The sequence below is a fragment of the Salvelinus fontinalis genome, chromosome 4 (assembly GCF_029448725.1).
Source record: "Salvelinus fontinalis isolate EN_2023a chromosome 4, ASM2944872v1, whole genome shotgun sequence".
Lineage (NCBI taxonomy): Eukaryota > Metazoa > Chordata > Actinopteri > Salmoniformes > Salmonidae > Salvelinus > Salvelinus fontinalis.
Window position 1 is genome coordinate 69,907,807 of NC_074668.1, and position 19,993 is coordinate 69,927,799.

A 19,993-nucleotide genomic window follows, 5' to 3' on the forward strand; every position below is an offset into this window, starting at 1 on the left:
TGCATTACAAATATTACAATTGCAATATCAAACTTTGTATCTGGTTGCTGCGACACTGTAATCAACTTTTGGCGTAAAAACATTATTCCTTAATACAATATTCACTCCTAATCCATCCTATATTATATGCATGAGCTGAATGATTACAATCCACCGAATAAATTAGACCTGTGTAAGAGGTTGTTATTAACTTAATTACATTATTGGGATTATAAAGATCACTGCTTATTTTGAAAATGTGTGAAAATGCTTTATAAATGCAGACTAAATTCATATTGGTTTGTGCTGTATATCATACTCTCTGTAGCTATGTTTCACCATAATGTTTCACCCGTTCTCTGGATATACTTCAGAATTCACTGTATGTTTTTGGACATATGGCCAGTAGGCCATTGAGGTATAGCATCAATAATCCATAATGCTGAGCAATCCTGTGCTTTACCTTTGAAGCCATGCATCACATGCATGCACTGTACTGTATAGCCAATGTCACAGTCAAGGGCAATACTTAATGAATAACAAGAGAATGAGGCTGCACTTCCATTTATACCTCTTATATGAAAACCTGGAGAAAGATACTGGTCATTTATAGGTAGAACTGGTTATGGTAATGTTGAACACATGAAACCTGAAACCTTAAATACAAGTAGTGTGTGTGTGTGTGTGTGTGTGGTGGCGGGGGCCTAATTATTCAGTCATTAGCACATCACCTCACATCAAGCCAATAGAGTTGCTGTACATTGATTAGTGATAAATCAATTCCCTGAGTATAATTTGGATTTAATGAAAAAGAGAGAACATGGAACATTGGTGCACTTCGATTAATTCTGTTTTAAAAGGTGATGTATCCTAGAAGAAACTGAACAGACACTTTTGAGAACCATCTATGTGTGTGATGTTTGGCCTGTTCCTGCACACATTATTCTGACACCACGTAATATTAGCCTGTATTACATTTGTTTGACTTTTTTGACTTTATCATTATATTTCCAATGTTGATTAAGTTATAGCTATATTATAGCTGATGTCTAATAAATACATTTATTAATAATGTATCTAATAAAATGAAGAGTAAGTATCATGGGATTATGTAATCCTCCGACGTGTAAATGATTTTTGATTCGTTTTCAATTCATTAAACAAATTATTCCACACACATTTACGCACCGAATTAGACCTAACCCAAATGTATCCTTTTATATCCGAGATGACTGCATTTTCTGATGCCATCACTAAATACCCTATCGCTAATGCATTTACCATTGTGCCTGATAGTGAGATGGTGAAATTATTAGTTGAAAATAAAGTACCCATAGGTGAGTATGTATGGACGCATCCTGCCCACAATTCATCAGCGCATGACGCTCTGACGTCTGGCCAGAGCGCAATGGAGTTAGTTACCTGAAATCACTGTAAGGATGAATTATCCAAAATCCGGCGGATTTAACCCGCTCCTGTTCCCGTTCCACTGCCTTTTCGCTCCCAAACATCCTTAGGGAGAACTTGTTGACCCCCGGTTGCAGCATTGCCCCAAACTGCCTGTGTATGAATCCTGCCTGGTACAATCTCTCGTCGTCCGGCGAAATTTGATCAATGCCATCCAACTTTATGAACCCTGATTCCTGGTCAAGAGAAGCATGTTGGGCACCACCAGCATCACCACCGCTGGCGCCTTGCGCACCTTGGTCCGCCCCACCGCCAATAGCTCCGGGAGGGCTCTCCTCGCTCGGGGTGACGTCCCCCTCTGTGATAAGGTGCCTCTCCTCCGCCGAGTCTGAGTCGTGCACATGCCGACTGGTGATGGAGGAGAGACTGCCACGAAATCTCCGACAATCTCCGTTTAAACTGGTCTTCGTTGGTCTCCCAATGTCCGTCTCCATGATCACTGTGTCCCCACTTCTGGTCTCCCCGATGCCTTTGAAGCTTCCTCTGGAGGTTGGTGACGGCAAGGGTTTCAACCTAATACTCTTCCTCCGGGTGTCCTTGTCGCCGTCTTCTCCTTCGCCCATAATAGAAGCTTTCTGTCCAATATGCTGTGGCAAACTGTAGAGCCTTTTACGCATGGAGGAGTGCAACCTGTCCATTATGACATTGAAACGGAACGAACAATTTCAAATGCAATAGATGTCCAGAATAGGATGGTTATTGTTGAGAAGTATTGCCACGAACCACACAGCTCCCTATCTGTGAGTGAGAGCGACCAGTCTGGAGCTAATCTCAAACCCGGAAAGCATTACACTGATACACATGACACGGACGGCTGTGGCTCTTCTGGTGCAAATACAGGAAGAGGCTATCTCGATCATTACCTGACAGTTTAGATATGCCTTCTCTCGCTGCTTTGACAGTCCGCTTCACCACAACACTCCTGGTAGGCACGTACGCTCCAACCGTGTGCGGACCAAGTGGGGCTGGGGGGGGGGGGGGGCGCTGGAAGAAGCCACTTTAGCATGACCGACTGACAGAGAGGAGACGAGGAGGTCATGAACAGCGCGAGGAGGGATGCTCTTTTCCTCCAGATTTGTGTCAGCTGCCTCTCAATAATAAACAATGCAATGCAATCACGCACCATAGGCTACATCAGCAGCGCATCCAAGGACCCGATGACATCTATCCCAAGCATTCTGGTAACATGAATATTCATGAAGCTGATGGGTTGCCATAGGAGCCAACGTGGTCTCAGAGCATTTCTTGTTACTCTGTAGTCGACATAAATCAGAGACACTCCATTTAGTATGATATGTTACCTTTCGTATGGTATGTATTAATTTGTGATATCCATCATCCATGTTGTATGATATGTTACAAATTACTATGATATGTTACGATATCGTATAATATGTTACAAATTTGCAAAAGGTATGATATGTTACGAATTCTAATTTGTTGTGGCTAATGTTAGCTAGGTGTCTAACGCTAGCTAGCATTAGGGGATAAGGTTAGGGGTTAATGTTAGGATAAGGGTTAAGGTTAGGGGGAGGGTTAGCTACAGTCCTTGACTTGGGCAGTAGCTCACTGTAGCTGACCGGCACCTTAAATGTTCTGCTGCTTGAGCTCATGTTCATTTTCTAGAATATTAGCGCAAAAGTATTGTGGAGCTCTTGCACCTTAATATAAACAGTACAGGTGTTGCGCCGAAGAGCTCCCCCCTTCGCACGAACGCGCACGCACTCAATTCTTCATTGCTGCGATTTGCATGCTAGTTGAGATTTCTGATCACGTTTTAGGCTGCGTTTCATTTGATATTTTATGTCGGTTTGATCGCGGGGGAGGCTCTAGTAATGTCTGTAGTTTTCAGTTTGGCTATTTGTTTCAAGTGTATTAGTCTCTTTGCCAAAATTCATCTATCCCATGTCTTATTCGACTAGTAGTTGTTCTGAAATGTTTATTGCTTGCCTACATTTTACTACCCTCCTATATGTTTAATATAACACACATACATTAATTATTAATTTTGGTTGCCTATCCTGACGTGAACTTTGTTCTATAGAAAGTATTTGACTCTGATGTGTGCCACAGAAAGTATTTGACTCTAGCCACAAAATGAAGGAAATTAGAGGGGGGGGGGGGGGGGGGGGGGGGGGTTGGCAAGGCCATTTTCTTGCCAGCCGAAATTCTCCCCCCCCTTCTATCTTGGGAATGATCTGAACATATATGTTAATAAAAGTACAGCATTTTAAAACACTTTATTGATTACCATATGGAGATTAATACCAGAGGGGAATCTGAGAATGCAGGGATTTTAGCAGGGTGTGAGTTGAAGGAGTCCAATCTGGAGCTGACAAGGGCTGGAATGTAAATGACGAGATCATCTGGGATTATCTAACATCTGAGAATGGGCAGCCATTCCCTCGGATGAAGAGCATCTCCGTCTTGCTGATTATGGGCTGTCATCCAGGTGGAAATGTCACCTGCATATCTGATGTAGGAAAAGAGATGAGATCAGTTGAGTGTCCTATGTATATGTACTTTTTCTATTATTATTATCATTATTGTGTTTTGTGGTTGAGGGTTAGGGGGAGGTTGATGGGGATGTTGGAGGTGCCCTATTGAGGGCGAAGGGACCTATTGGGGAGGGGATTCTTCATGGAGGCACATTCAGTCAGTTTTGTTTATTATATATATATATATATATATATATAATGTATTTATTTTTGTCATTTTTTTCTATTACTATAACAGTTTACTGTGATTATGTATATGCACTCATGTTGACTTATAACTTCCTTTTTCACCCAGAGTAGACATTTTTTATTTATTATTGTTATTATTATTACTACTGTACCTACGTTCTTAAAAACTAAAACAGAAAAAGTGTAAAAAAAAAATAGGAAAAGCCATAAGAGGGAAAAGCACGATGGGATGGAGGGTTGAGGACTGGGTAGAGAGAACAGTAGAGGGCTCTGAAAACTATTATTGCTGAAATAACCACTTCCTTTTGTGACTAGAGTCTAATACTTCCTGTAGCACACATCAGAGGGCATGATAGGTCACCAAAAAATGATTCGGAAGTGTGCCAGTCCTTGCAGTCCCAAGATAGAAGGGGGGAAGAATTTCTGCAGGCAAGAAAATGGCCTTACCCCCCCACCCTTTCTAATTTCCTTATTTTTGTGGCTAGAGTCAAATACTTTCTGTGGCACACATCAGAGTCAAATACTTTCTATAGAACACACTACACGTCAGGATAGGCAACCGAAGGTAATAATTAATGTATATGTGTTATATTAAACATATAGGAGGGTAGTAAAATGTAGGCAAGCAATAAACATTTCAGAACAACTACTTGTCGAATAAGACATGGGAGAGATGATGAATTTTGGCAAAGAGATTTATTTATAGACTAATACACTTGAAACAAATAGCCAAACTGAAAACTACAGACATTACTACTGCATCCCCCGCGATCAAACCGACATAAAACATCAAATGAAACGCAGCCTAACGTGATCAGTAATCTCAACTAGCAAGCAAGTCGCAGCAATGTAGAATTGAGTGCGTGCGCGTTCACGCGAAGGGGGAGGGATTCGGCACAACACCAGCACAACATCTATTTCAGTCCAAGTCAAGCACTGGTTAGCTAACATGCTAAGCATTTGCAAAGTAGTTCAAAAGTAGTAAGTAGTTGCAAAGTTGCTAATTAGCCAAAATGCTAAAGTTTCCGTAATGGGATTGGAAAACGCCATTCGCGTTATACATCAACCTCGATCAACCCCACTCCTTTTATTTTTTGCCTTAAGTAACCTTCTATCTTATGTAACCATGCCAAATGTAACATATCATACTAATATGTCTAGTCTATGAGACCAGTCTGTAGAAGCGAGAACTGCAAATAAGCAAAGCTCTCCCCATTTCTTAAATAGCTAACAGTCCTTTTAAGTTATATCCCCTTGGGATAGTTTTTTTGCAGCCTGGGCTACGCGTATCCAAAGGTGATACTTAGGCTACTATGCCATTCTTCATGCTTTTGTTCATCAGGTTGTAGGATATACAGACAGCAGCTGTGGTAGATTGATCAGCTGGTAAGGGAAACTGCTACACTAATTTAATGCCATACTGGCGATTTATCAAGATAACTTTCACAGACCAAAATGTATATGAAATAAACATTGTTAAAGGGTTATAGAAATTGATTTTTTGTCTATATTGCTCAACCTTAACAATGCCTACATAATGCAAATTAACTATGCAAATAAAATCAACAAAATGAATGTTCAAAAAGGATATAGGCTGTGGTAAGCTATCTCATGAATTGATATAATGTATCCAAGTGAGCAGACACCTAAGTCCATTGATTCATGAATGGTTAACTCAAGATGCCCTCAAATGCCCTTTGTGCCCGCTCCCATACGCAATAATTCTGGATTTCTTTGTGGTATACAGGTAGATCAGAAAAGCCACATCCCTGATTGGCAGATGTGTGGCAACCCTGATTAGAAGTATCTGCTGCTCATCGGTTGTTCCCTAGAAATACTGTTTTGAATGTATTTTTTTTAACCTACACACTGAAGAAGACTGCAAGCGGAATCATCTGTGTATGCTATCCCTGATGCAGTAAAAATAATAGATAAACCTAAAAATGAAACATATTTTTCAGTGCAGGCCTATTCTACCATTTGTTAGCCTATAGCCTAATGATATAGCCTAATGATGCAATGCAGGAAATGTACAACTTGTAGTGTATTTGAGGTTTAAAAAGGCTTATGAAGTTTGTAATTTCCACCTTGAAATTTCAGACTTGATTTTCTCTTATGAAAAATGTATTTATTTACTTTATTTATTTTGCTGATACTCTGTACTGGACCTTATAGCCTACTGGCTACTTTCACCCCTAATTTAGACATGTTTCTGCTCATAATTTCCAACATTTGGTAGGCCATATTATAATTTCAGACCATTTGTTGGACATTTGGTAGGCCATTTATATGTCAACTATAGTTAAGATACATGCAGCTTCTCTTCTGTCATAACTTTTTCCCCCAAAAAATAAATGAAGTAGTGCTCAGCAGAATAATGTCTTACATCGATAGAATGACTGCATTAGTAATCTAGGTAACAATGGTAAAGTTGTCTGATTTGTTTAGGGACCGGGAAGAAAACGCAATAACTCGAACAAAGTGGAAAGATTGGTCCTGTACAAAATGTCCAAATGTCATCAGTTCGACCGGTTTTAAGGAAATGAAAAGCTGAGAAAACAATGAAACAAGTTTCTGATAAGACTTCAGGTCGTCTTTGGTGCATATTTTATGTGATTGAAAATCAGCGGAGGCTCCTCAGAGGAAGGGGAGAACCATCCTCAGTGAATTTCATAAAAATAAAAATAGTGAAACATTTAAAAAGTTACCCTTTTTAGATAAAACTAGGCCTATACAAAATATATTCACATCACCAAATAATTTATTAAAACAAACTGTTTTGCAATGAAGGTCTACAGTAGCCTCAACAGCACTCTGTAGGTTAACACCACCAGTTTCCGTCCTCCTCTAGGTACATTGACTTCAATACAAAACCAAGGAGGCTCATGGTTCTCACCCCCTTCCATAGACTTACACAGCAATTATGACAACTTCTGGAGGACGTCCTCCAACCTATTAGAGTTCTTGCAGCATCAAAGGATCAGAGAATGAATCTAGTACTAAAAGCATAAGCTAGCTAGCACTGCATTGCGTGGTGAATAGTTGACTCAAAGAGAGAAAGACAATAGTTAAACAGTTTTGAACAAATTAATTTCTTTAACAATGAAGGAAAATCAAGAGAGAGCGAGAGACAGAACTAAAATTAGATGTATTTTTTAAAAACTTTCACTGTCATTTAGCTAGCTAGTTTAGCCTACTAAAACACCAGGCACCAAACAGAGGGATGCTATGTTAGCTAGTTGGCTATGGCTATCCAACACTGGAACTCTTCCAAGTAAAGGTAAGCTTTTGGTTTTATTAAATGATTTCTACTGGGTGTAACTACTTGCTGACTGTTCACTGTACTCCATAATTGTAGCGGGTTTATTAATGAGTTAGTTCTAGTAGCTACATTGACTATGACATTACTAACGTTGTTAGCTAATATGGTGACAAAAATGTAGGCTGTGTGTAGCAGTCAGCAGTTATGATAGGAAGGTTTGGAAATATTTTTCACCTGGTCACAGACAGCTGATGTGTTGTGCACTGTCATCCACAAGCGAACTGAAAAGGTGGGAGGAGGAGAGCATGTAGATGTGAGAAGGAATTATACAACGATCAAAATGTTCATGCTGTTTGTATGTGGCTGCTATGAAAGTGAATTGTGTTTGCACGTGATCAAGGGGGTATTCATTCTCCCGATTCTATTGAAAAACTTAAACAGAAGCAAACAGAACGAAACAGGGATAAATATACCTGAATTTGTCCAATAGAAACTCTCGTTTCCAACTGGTGGACTAATGATTACACCCTATATCAGCTAGATGCAGGCAAGAGTGTGCAAGGCGGTCACTGTCACCTCGATTACTCACATTTTTCTCTCGACCTGTGCACCTACGTTGCAAACTTTTATTCATAGGCTAGGTTTTAGCAACCTCATGATGGGTATTGGGAAAATTTGAGGATCATGTAGTAGCCTAAACCTATCGATGTTACATTGAGCTGGGTGAATGGAATATGAATTATAGTCATCCAATATGCTGTAATAGAAATAAGGCCATGCTCATTAAAAAAAGTATCATCCTCCCTCATCTTAAACATCAGCAACCACCACTGGTGAAATACTGCTTGCATAACACATTACACATTACATGACATACTCATTCATATTTTCTCAAGAAAGGCTGACATCATATTTCTCCACTTCTGTTCCTGAGACAAAATTAACATTTGTTGTATCTGCAAGAACTGCATAATTCAGCATGAGTTAATATTATATTTGCGAGGGGTTATTTGCCTACAGTCAGTGTCCATATTTCAGTTACTATTCCATATAAATTTAAATGAGGAATATTTTGTTTATTCGTGAATATAGGGATACTCGTGAGCGGGATATCAAAGGTGCATGTAAACACTTTATCCAAGACTTTACGCTGTATGTGAGCTATGAATACCTTGCGCACTTAAAAACTTAAACGTGGTCACTATTCTAATCCAGCACCACCAACACATCACTAAGTAAATCAAAAAATGTAGCAATTGAGTTTGGGGATTAGGTTAGAGTTGAGTAGGTGTAACTAATGTTCTGGGCTAACAAAAAAAGGCGCACTTCTAGCATCTCCAGACAGAACCCAGCGCATGCGCGCACACAGAAACACAATCTACATGCGTGACTCATGAGTTCGCGAATTTCTGATATTCCCGCGCTCATCAAGCAAAACAAACGTGGCTAACTAGCTAGCGTTAGCTCTTCTTATACTTCTTAAATATTATTATTTTATTTTTTTACAAATGACAACTGTACATAAATCTATATGGAGGTTGAAACGTTTTGGACGTTTTTTGCCTGGGACCAAAGAAGACGGCGGTAATCCATGGAAGGTGACATGGAGTTGTCTAGTCGTAAATTTTGTCCTACAACGTCTGTTTTTATAGGAGATAACGCCAGCCAAAGTTAGCTACCTAATGCCACTTGCTAGCTAGGCTAACCAAACATTGTTTACAAATATAGGCTAGTTTACTACATTAGCAAATCAAAGAGTTATAGGTCTACACTTTACATTATGGATCTTGCCTCAGATGTGATGTTGAAAAATGTGTCCTGAAACTTCTCTAGATGTTTGAGCACAGTGAAAGCGCGGGTGAATTGGTGCTCACCATTGTGGAATCCGGTCATATGTTGGTGTCCCAAGGTCACGATCTTCTGGTAAGTGAGTTGAGGTCTAGCTACTAGACTTGATATGCCCTTTGATGTCCTAAAGTCAAGTCATTCCTGGATGGATCTGGATCTAGTTTTTAATGTCTTTTATCTGGACTCGCACATTTCATGCATGCACATCTCTAGGCCAAGTAACAATGTATCCAAGTATGATAAAATAAAATATCCCCCAATATATTCAATAATTGATTATTATATACCAAGTTACTGCCAAATGTACACTCAATAGACATATAATAACTGTTATTGTCCAACCTGCACTCATTGTTGGCCTAAATTACACTGACTGTACAAAACATTAGGAACACCTGCTCTTTCCATGACATACTGACCATATGAATCCAGTTGAAAGCTATTAACACTTACTGATGCCACTTGTTAAATCCACTTCAATCAGTGTAGATAAAGCGGAAGAGACAATTTAAAGAAGGATTTTTAAGCCTTAAACATTGATTGTGTATGTGGGCCATTCAGAGGGTGAATGGGCACGACAAAAGATTGCAGTGTCTTTGAACAGGGTATGGTAGTAGATGCCAGGTGCACCAGTTTTAGTGTGTCAAGAACTGCAACGGTGCTGGGGTTTTCACACTCAATAGTTTCCCATGTGTATCAAGATTGATCCACCACCCAAAGGACAACCAGCCAATTTGACAACTGTGGGAAGCATTGGTGTCAACATGGGCCAGGATCCCTGTGGAATGCTTTCAATACCTTGTAGAGTCCATGACTCGAAGAATTGAGGCTGTTCTGAGGCCAAAAGGGGGTGCAACTCAATGTTAGGAAGGTGTTAATGTTTTGTACACTTATTTTTTATTAACAAGTATGCCTTCTAACTCAGGCTAGTCTAAGCTTAGATCTATTTTATTAGGATTATAAACAGATAGCCTAGCTATGGATACAATTGTATGTTTTTTGCAACAATATTGAAAAGTGACCCCAATTTTGGCATTCAAATGACATGATTACAAGTCCTTGAAAATACAAGGAACGAGAACAAATACTGAACACCTTCTATGTTGCTGCTGTACATAGAATAGTGCCTGTGTTAGTGTGTAGTTTATCCTGTGTCTTCTCAAGGTTCACCTTCAGACTCTGTGTGCAGCTGAGAGACTCAGCGGGAATGGCTGTAGAAACACAATGGCCATAGCTGCACTATGCCACATCGAGTGCTGGATGGAAAGTGGCTACAGCTATCTTGCTGTGCCAGGCAAGGCTACATGCTTATTCAGGTCAGGACACAAAGTGCTCTCTGACAAAAGGGGATAGTGGTCATTGATAGATCGGCGCCCTTAATCTTAATGCTCTTGAGTATCTTTCAATGAAGAGAGTTTACAGTAGTACACGGTGGCTGATGCCAGGGGAGTCCCAACTGAATGATGATGCCATATTAGGATGCATCATGCTTGGAGGAGAGAGGGTTATTGTGTGTAATCATCATCCAGATTACTCCTGATTCTAAGATATAGTGTAATGGGGGCTTTCTCTCAGTATTTGGAGGAAGGAGGGGCGATTGGAATTATAGGAAATGGAACCTCTCAACCCCGACTCAGATAACTAACCATGCCTCAGAAGACGACTGGCTATGCCTCACAGAATGATTTGAAGACAAGTCTTGTTGAAATTATGTAATGTGATTACTTCCTGATATGATAATTTTCAACAAAAAATAAAAATTTGATCTAATCCCTTCAGAACATTTCAGCGGAGTAGGAAAATTTAAATCTGTTTTGAATCTAGAAGTACGGAGCTGAAGTGTAATGTTTTATGTAACAGAACTGAGTAGACTATTCATCCCTCCATTGTGCTGAAGTCCATTTGAAATGGAGAAACATAACTTGTAGTGTCTATAGTGGTAAAAAAAATATGTGAACCCTTTGGAAATACCTGGATTTCTGCATAAATTGGTCATATAATTTGATCTGATCTTTATCTAGGTCACAACAATAGACACACATAGTCTGCTTAAACTAATAACACACAAACAATTATACGTTTTCATGTCTTTATTGAACACACCGTGTAAACATTCACAGTGCAGGGTGGGAAAAGAATGTGAACCCTTGGATTTAATAACTGGTTGACCCTCCTTTGGCAGCAATAACATCAACCAAATGTTTTCTGTAGTTGCGGATCAGACCTGCACAACGGTCAGGAGGAATTTTGGATCATTCCTCTTTACAAAACTGTTTCAGTTCAGCAATATTCTTGGGATGTCTATTGTGAACTGCTCTCTTGAGGACATGCCTCAGCATCTCAAATCGCGTTGAGGTCAGGACTCTGACTGGGCCACTCCAGAAGGTGTATTTTCTTCTGTTGAAGCCATTCTGTTGTTAATTTTCTTCTGTGTTTTGGGTCGTTGTCCTGTTGCATCACCCAACTTCTGTTGAGCTTCAATTGGCGGACAGATAGCCTAGCATTCTCCTGCAAAATGTCTTGATAAACTTGGGAATTAATATTTCTGCCGATGATAGCAAGCTGTCCAGGCCCTGAGGCAGCCAAGCAGCCCCAAACCATGATGCTCCCTCCACCATACTTTACAGTTGGGATGAGGTTTTGATGTTGGTGTGTTGTGCTGTGCCTTTTTTTCTCTACACATAGTGTTGTGTGTTCTTTCCAAACAACTAAACTGTAGTTTCATCTGTCCACAGAATATTTTGCCAGTAGCGCTGTGGAAAATCCAGGTGCACTTTTGCAAACTTCAGACGTGCAGGAATGTTTTTTTGGGACAGCAGTGGCTTCTTCCGTGGTGCCCTGCCATGAACACCATTCTTGTTTAGTGTTTTATGTATCGTAGACTCGTCAACAGAGATGTTAGCATGTTCCAGAGATTTCGGTAAGTCTTTAGCTGACACTCTAGGATTCTTCTTAACCTCATTGAGCATTCTGCGCTGTGCTCTTGCAGTCATCTTTGCAGGATGGCCACTCCTACGGAGAGTAGCAACAGTGCTGAACTTTCTCCATTTATAGACAATTTGTCTTACTGTGGACTGATGAACATCAAGGCTTTTAGAGATACTTTTGTAACCCTTTCCAGCTTTATGCAACTTAACAATTCTTAATCTTCTGAGATCTCCTTTTTTTCGAGGCATGGTTCACATCAGGCAATGCTTCTTGTGAATAGGAAACTCAAATGTTGAGTGTTTTTTATAGGGCAAGGCAGCTCTAACCAACATCTCCAATCTCGTCTCATTGATTTGACTCCAGGTTAGCTGACTCCTGACTCCAATTAGCTTTTGGATAAGTCATTAGCCTAGGGTTTCACATACTTTTTCCAACCTACACTGTGAATGTTTAAATGATATATTCAATAGAGACAAGACAAATACAATAATTTGTGTGTTATTAGTTTAAGCACACTATGTTTGTCTATTGTTGTGACTTAGATGAAGATCAGATCAAATTTGATTACCAATTTATGCAGAAATCCAGGTATTTCCAAAGGGTTCACATACTTTTTTTTGCCACTGCAAGTTATGTTTCATTTCAAATGAACTACACAATGGAGGGATGAATAGTCTACTCAGCTCTGTTACATAAAACATTACACTTTATATATATATATATATATATATATATATAGTATATATATATATGTCAGGAATTGTGAAAAACTGAATTTAAATGTATTTGGCTAAGGTGTATGTAAACTTCCAACTTCACAACTTCGCTGTTAAGACACTGATGTCCTTTGCAACTGCGCACCTATGTGAGAGTGGATTCTCGGCCCTCACTAGCATGAAAACTAAATACAGGCACAGGCTGTGTGTGGAAAATGATTTAAGAAGGAGACTCTCTAATACAACCCAACTTTGCAGAGTTATGTGCATACTTTCAAGCACACCCTTCTCATTAACCTGTGGTGAGTTATTCACTATTTTCGATGAACAAATAAGGTTTTATATGTAAGATGGTTAAATGAAGAGCAAAATTATTGATTATTATTATTATATTATTGTGCCCTGGTCCTATAAGAGCTCTTTGTCACTTCCCACGACCCAGGTTGTGACAAAAACTCACACTCATTCTTATGTTCAATAAATGTATCGTATAGTATGTGTGTGGCAGGCTTTTTGAGAGTGCGCTGACCCTGGTGCTAGAGGGGGTACACAGCTGGATGTTGAATGTTTGAAGGGATACGGGACTATAAAAAGTTTGGGAACCACTGGCATAACAAATAACTAGCTAAACATTTAATGATTTTGATTCTGTTCGTAAATTCAATCTGGAGTGGCAGAGTGCGCTGTAGGCGTTCGTAAATCCAGAGCGTTGTCAGATTGTCCATTCATAAATTCGGAGCGTTCAGAGCGCACACGGGACGCTCTGGCCGAGAAGTATGGTTGATCTGAGCATTCAACGGCAGTCAAGCACCCAAGCTAACGTTGGCTAGCTACTTCCAGACACAAATGAGACTGAGAGAACACCTCACTCTGACCATTTTGCTTGCCCTAGCAGAGCTGGTTATGCTGTAACTGTCCTGCTGGCAACAATTTATTTACGCATTTTTTGCCGGCGTTTACTGACACCGTCCATATTCAACGGGTGTTGAATATAAAGTCATCAGTTATTCTGCGCGGGACTGCTCTGAAATCGAAGTAGATAGTCAGAATGAACAATGTCCATACCACTTAGCTAAGAATTATGTGAATAATCAAGTCAATAAACGTTGGGTAGTTAGTTAGATAGCAGATAGTTAATAATACTGCCTGGCAAGTTCGATGTATTAGTAGCCAGTAGCTAGCTAACATACCTACTGCTGTAATGCTATGCTGTTCATAAGGATAACGTAGCTAACAAATTGTCACAACAAACTTATTTGAAAAATCAATACTTTTATTACATTACTCAACATTTTCTTTAAATGTTTCATAATTAGTTAAACCAATAAATAATTTGTATCCACTTTCGTCAGACTTCTGCTGCATATTTTCCTCAATTTTCTACAAACTGAAAACGTTGTGAAGCCACGCCCATTTTTGGAAGAATTGCATTATGGGCCCTAATAGCACGGAAATAGTGTCCACTGCATGTATACTTTGTATTTTGTCCAAATTTAGTACGACAACTTTTGGCATGCTAACTATATCCATACTATGACCAATAAGCATACTATGTACTCAAATCATGTCACAAATAGTATGGTTAGTGTGGTTAGTATGAGAATTTGAACACAGCTTATGACTCTCAAAGATGATATTTAGTACAACAACATTCAACCTCCAACAGCTGGTTGTTTGAGATGGAGATGGAAGTTAATCTTTCCAAATACATACTGATGGCATGCTGCTGGTCACAGGGTCTGGATGGGTTTCTGAGTCAATAGAGCCCCCTGCAGGTGCGCTTATGTCATTTCAGATCATTTGAGATTGCTCCTGCTAACCAAAAGTAGAGCTGTGATTGCTGCATGCTCCGTCTGATACTATTAAATGGACTTGTATGTCTCATTAAAGACATGAGGATTAGCTGTGTGCCCACCATTGTTAGTCTGTCTGATTGTTGTGTTACTGCCTTTCAGGATGGGTTTTCCTTGCTTGATGCTCCAAGCTTCCTCAAAGTTCAGCAGAAATCAGATACCCTGCTGTTCCGTCTGACTGTTAAGGTGGGTTGCGAAAGCCTTTATTTGCTTTTAGAAACAACACCATTTTTAAATAGAAGCTACAGTCAGTCGTAGAGTATACATACCAACTTGTATTATTATTCTAGCACCTGGTTTTATATGAAATGTAGGCTAATGTTAACTACAAGGCATCACCGGAATTTTACAGAAGGTAATTTCCTCAGCAATTTGTATAGTGGTAGCTTTATTTACCATAGCCAGATTTCACATTGACATGAGTGTGGCAGAGCTATTGTTTGGCAGGGGTGGCTGTGCTGAGACAATAGTGTAATTGGTCATTAAATGGCCTGAATTAAGGGGATCTGAGGCCTGACACGATGCATTTTAACAGTCTTGGCACAACTAGTTGGCTGCGAGCAGTTTTCTGCCCATGTTCTGCCAAGGGCCTGGCTTGTGAGTGATATGTAGGCTAAATAAGTGTTGTAGGTAAGTGTCACTGTGATGAATTGTAAGTGCTGTGCCAAGCTTGTAGTCTGCTGGTCAAAATTGCCTCAGTAGCGGCGAGGAGCAGATATAGGCCAGCTCTCAGACGAAACAATGCTGTGTATGTGCAGGGGGAGAGCCGTCTGATCAGGATGCAGTTCAGCGGCAGCAGGGCTGAGGCCCTGGAGGAGTGTGGCAGTGCAGTACTCAGACTGAAGGAGTACCTGCCTGTCACCACACAGGGGGGGCCACTACCACCACGCAGCTGCCCCCCAACACCCAATCAGCCCCCTACCAAGACCACTGCACAGGATCAACAGGTACTCAACAACACATACACACTGAAAACATGTAGCTACGTATTGCATCATGAAAGCGTATTTTGGAACATCTGAATTGTAACAGCTCCTGCAATACATTAACTAATTGAAATGAGTGCATTGCGCACATTTTTTTCACGTTTGTTGCAATTCTTATTTTAAGAATGTTATTCTTCACAATGTATGAGTCAAGCTATATTTGAGGCACTAAAGTTGCTGTTGTTACAGTAAGAATCACCCACTAGATGGTGCTATTTACAAGCATGAAAACAATATAGCTTGTTTAATACTGAACGGCCCTGGAACCAACTAGGTTAATATGGATTTTATGTATGAATCAATGACAATGTGCGATATGTTAATCCTTAACCTCCCCACACAGAAGGGGGAGAAATTAAACCAACAATAAACACCATCACACACATTTGAAAAAGCTCTCAGTGAGGATGAATGAGCCATGATGACTGAGGGAAATCATTCAATAAAGGATGCAGCTATGATGCAGCTTAACCTCCCTTGGTGTGTTGCCCTGTAAAGTCCTGTGGCATTAATATCATCTCTTTTAACCTTGTCATCAGGGGAGTGCTGGGGAGGCTATGGCTACTGAACCTGAGGTCGTCCAGGGCTCTTTATCCATCAAACGTCTTACCCAGGTAAGTTGGTACTGACACAACACAATGATTAGATAGATGACTGATGAAGGGTGATGATTCATGTAATGATCACTTGATAGAGTTTGACAATCGCGCGAGCTGAATAAGTGGTAGTTACTGCTCTCACCCACTGAGCTTGAATGTAATATACACTTCATGGGGTTGTAGTTATTCCCCGCCACTACTGAAGTGTAGGCCAATGGAATAATTAACACTTAATTGACTTGGGAGATTATAGTTAACCGATATCATGGCTTTATGTCTATACAAACAAATGATCAGATCCCTGGTCTATCTTTATTTTTCCTCAGCACTTCCTGGGCGAGCATGGTCTGTCCTTGCCCCTGGTGTACCGCCACAGTGATCTGTTCCGTGGGGAGCTGGAGCCCTTCCTCCGCCTGTGTCTCTTGGACCCCAGCTTCCCTGCCTTGGTGGAGGAAATGGAAGGGGAGCTGAAGAGAGTGCTCCAGGACTGAGGAGATGAAGCTCATCAACACAAACAGCCAGAGGGAGACAGGTCAACTCACTACACATGTGGGTGGGAGGTGGGTTGTGGAAGAGTCGGGGGATGTGTTGTTCTTCATGCTGCTGATTGTGTAAATGTGTGCTGGAACATAGTGACCATTGTGTTGTAGGAGCATATTTATAGCAGGACAAATGTTGTGATTTCTAGAAAGGATTTTTGAGGCAAAAAAACTAAATGTATTTTGGAGCCTTTTATTTTCAAAAATGTATTGGTCTCGTATGTTATTGGTCTGATGTTTTATCGTGGCTAGAGATACCGTAGCTCCTTCCATTCCCACCCTAATGTAGGTCCATTTGCACTGCAATACACATGGATACACTGTATTTATAGGACAGGAGTCATGCAGCTACAGCAGTGCATTTTGCTATACCAGCTTCCAAGTGATCCCACAATATTAAAGCTTCACTGAGAAAAACAAACTGCCCCCAATATATCTATATATGAATACATATTGCATAGGATAATAGCCATGCTGTACAATTTCAGAAAAATAAAAATGAATGAATTAAGTTGGGAAATATAAAATGTATTTTTTTTCTTTACATACGGTATTTGCTATTGTTTGAACACTCGTACCTCAACATATACAAGACATCCTAAGTTACTCTGAAAAATAAAAATAAACACATTTTATTTATAACTAGATAGATATAGTAGTAATTTTCATATAATCATTTTCAAGTAAATACTGCCAGACATCGAATCCCTTGCATCACATTTTCACTATAATGGCTGTTAAGAGTGGACTTTCCTTTCACTAAATCAAACATAGTTTAATGACAATGAATCAGCTGTACAAAGTTATTTAAGAATATAACAGTATTTTTCAGTTCAGGACAATTTCATAAAAAAACATAATTGCTTTGGACGCAAAATAGCCACACAGACATGAGGGAAAACAACAAAGTCTATTCTGGGCATCCTATTGCGTAATAATTTGCATGCGTTTTACATGATATGTAATACAAAAAGGATCACCTCTGGTTGGAGGACATGATAAAATGAATAAAAGAGACATCAAACAGCACACAAAAAAAGATGTGCACACCTTTCGTGATGGAATTAGTCATCTCTCCGTCCAGGACTGTTCATGTAAGACTGAATAAGGCATGCTTAAGACAGCCATCTTGTTCTTTTCTGCCAGTGTTACGCTGTTATTGTTTTTTCTCATAAGAGAGAGACGAGATATGCTTCATTAAAAATTGCCTGGAGCTCCCTCAGATACCTTCATATGGTCAAGATATGCAGTTAGTCATCTGTTAATGAAAATCGGGGGGAGGAAGGAATTAGTATACCCTGTGCACATTATCACATTCCTACAGTATATCACTTAGTTCCCTGTTGACTTCCATATGCCTCAGATTCCTTTTTCTAAAGGCCAGAATACTCACTGCAACGAGTAGCTCCTCATTTTATGAAGGCTGGAATACTCACTACAACGAGTAGCTTCTCATTTCTATAAAGGCCGGAATACTCACTACAACGAGTAGCTTCTCATTTTATAAAGGCCGGAATACTCACTACAACGAGTAGCTTCTCATTTTATAAAGGCCAGAATACTCACTACAACGAGTAGCTTCTCATTTTATAAAGGCCAGAATACTCACTACAACGAGTAGCTTCTCATTTTATAAAAGCCAGAATACTCACTACAAGAGTAGCTTCTCATTTTATAAAAGCCATAATTCTCACTACAACGAGTAGCTTCTCATTTTATAAAAGCCAGAATACTCACTACAACGAGTAGCTTCTCATTTTATAAAGGCTGGAATACTTACTGCAACGAGTAGCTTCTCATTTTGTATTCCTCTGGCGCATGTTTTTGTCTTTGTGGTTGTTTGTCGAATTTGTTTTCCTAGTGAAGAAATACCAAGAGTTTAGTCAATTCCAGGGGGAAATTATTATATGTATATATACAGTGCATTCGGAAAGTATTCAGACCCATTGACCTTTTCCACATTTTGTTACTTTACAGCCTTATTGTAAAATTGATTAAATCTTTCCCCCCCCCTCATCAATCTACACACAATATCCTATAATGACAAAGCAAAAACAATCCTGTTTCCATTGATCATCCTTGAGATGTTTCTACAACTTGATTGGAGTCCACCTGTAGTAAATTCAATTGATTGGACATGATTTGGATTTGCACACACCTGTCTATATAAGATCCCACAGTTGACAGTACATGTCAGAGCAAAAACCAAGCCATGAGGTCGAAGGAATTGTCCGTAGAGCACAGACACAGATTTGGGGAAGGTAAAAAAAAAAAAAGGGTATCAAAAAAACATTGAAGGTCCCCAACAACACAGTGGCCTCCATCATTCTTAAATGGAAGAAGTTTAGAATCACCAAGACTGTTCCTACAGCTGACCGCAGGGGAGAAGGGCCTTGGTCAGGGAGTTAACCAAGAACCCGATGGTCACTCTTACAGAGCTCCTGAGTTCCTCTGTGGAGGCGGGAGAACCTTCCAGAAGGACAACCATCTTTGTAGCACTCCACCAATCAGGCCTTTGTGGTAGAGTGGCCAGACGGAAGCCACTCCTCAATAAAATGCACGACAGCCCGCTTGGAGTTTTCCAAGAGGCAACTAAAGGACTCTGACCATGAGAAACAAGATTCTCTGGTCTGATGTTAGATTAAACTCTTTGGCCTGAATGCCAAGGGTCACGTCTGGAGGAAACCTGGCACAATCCCTATGGTGAAGCATTGTGGTGGTAGCGTCATGCTGTGGGCATGTTTTTCAGCGGCAGGGACTGGGAGACTAGTCAGGATCGAGGGAAAGATGAACAGAGCAAAGAACAGAGAGATCCTTGATGAAAACCTGCTCCAGAGCGCTCAAGACCTCAGACGGGGGCGAAGGTTCACCTTCCAACAGGACAACGACCCTAAGTACACAGCCAAGACAATGCAGGAATGGCTTCGGGACAAGTCTCTGAATGTCCTTGAGTGGCCCAGCCAGAGCCCAGACTTGAACCCAATCAAACATCTCTGGAGAGACCTGAAAATAGCTGTGCAGCAACGCTCCCCATCCAACCTGACAGACCTTGAGAGGATCTGCAGAGAAGAATGGGAGAAACTCCCCAAATACTGGTGTGCCAAGCTAGTACAGTGGTTCCTCTTTTTA

The 19,993-nt window shown here is 40.2% G+C and overlaps 3 protein-coding genes across 5 annotated transcripts in view; 1 reads left to right on the top strand and 2 right to left on the bottom strand.

Moving 5' to 3' along the window:
* Positions 1 to 2,412, bottom strand: part of hcn4 (hyperpolarization activated cyclic nucleotide-gated potassium channel 4) — a 97,071-nt gene extending 94,659 nt beyond the window's left edge. The window contains exon 1 of the mRNA XM_055918297.1: positions 1,402 to 2,412. Within this exon, the coding sequence (XP_055774272.1) occupies positions 1,402 to 2,084 (683 nt within the window). The 5' untranslated portion in view covers positions 2,085 to 2,412. The remainder of the gene's footprint in view (positions 1 to 1,401) is intronic.
* A 20-nt stretch (positions 2,413 to 2,432) lies between these two features.
* LOC129852729 (meiotic recombination protein REC114-like) lies at positions 2,433 to 17,375 on the top strand. Of its 2 annotated transcripts, XM_055918388.1 has the most exons (6): positions 8,768 to 8,993; positions 9,229 to 9,318; positions 14,843 to 14,926; positions 15,499 to 15,687; positions 16,266 to 16,340; positions 16,652 to 17,375. In XM_055918388.1, exons 1-6 carry the CDS (start codon positions 8,904 to 8,906, stop codon positions 16,814 to 16,816), a joined length of 693 nt encoding a protein of 230 aa, XP_055774363.1. In that variant the 5' UTR covers positions 8,768 to 8,903; the 3' UTR covers positions 16,817 to 17,375. The 2 variants fall into 2 exon arrangements, with proteins under 2 accessions (XP_055774364.1, XP_055774363.1); XM_055918389.1 differs by lacking the exons at positions 8,768 to 8,993; positions 9,229 to 9,318 and adding an exon at positions 2,433 to 2,627.
* LOC129852722 (neuroplastin-like) overlaps positions 17,042 to 19,993 on the bottom strand; it is a 41,446-nt gene continuing 38,494 nt past the window's right edge. For both annotated transcript variants that reach the window (XM_055918380.1, XM_055918379.1), the window contains exons 8-9: positions 18,645 to 18,721; positions 17,042 to 18,122 (exon numbers count right to left, since the gene is read on the bottom strand). In XM_055918380.1, the coding sequence (XP_055774355.1) occupies positions 18,661 to 18,721 (61 nt within the window). In that variant the 3' untranslated portion in view covers positions 17,042 to 18,122; positions 18,645 to 18,660. The remainder of the gene's footprint in view (positions 18,123 to 18,644; positions 18,722 to 19,993) is intronic.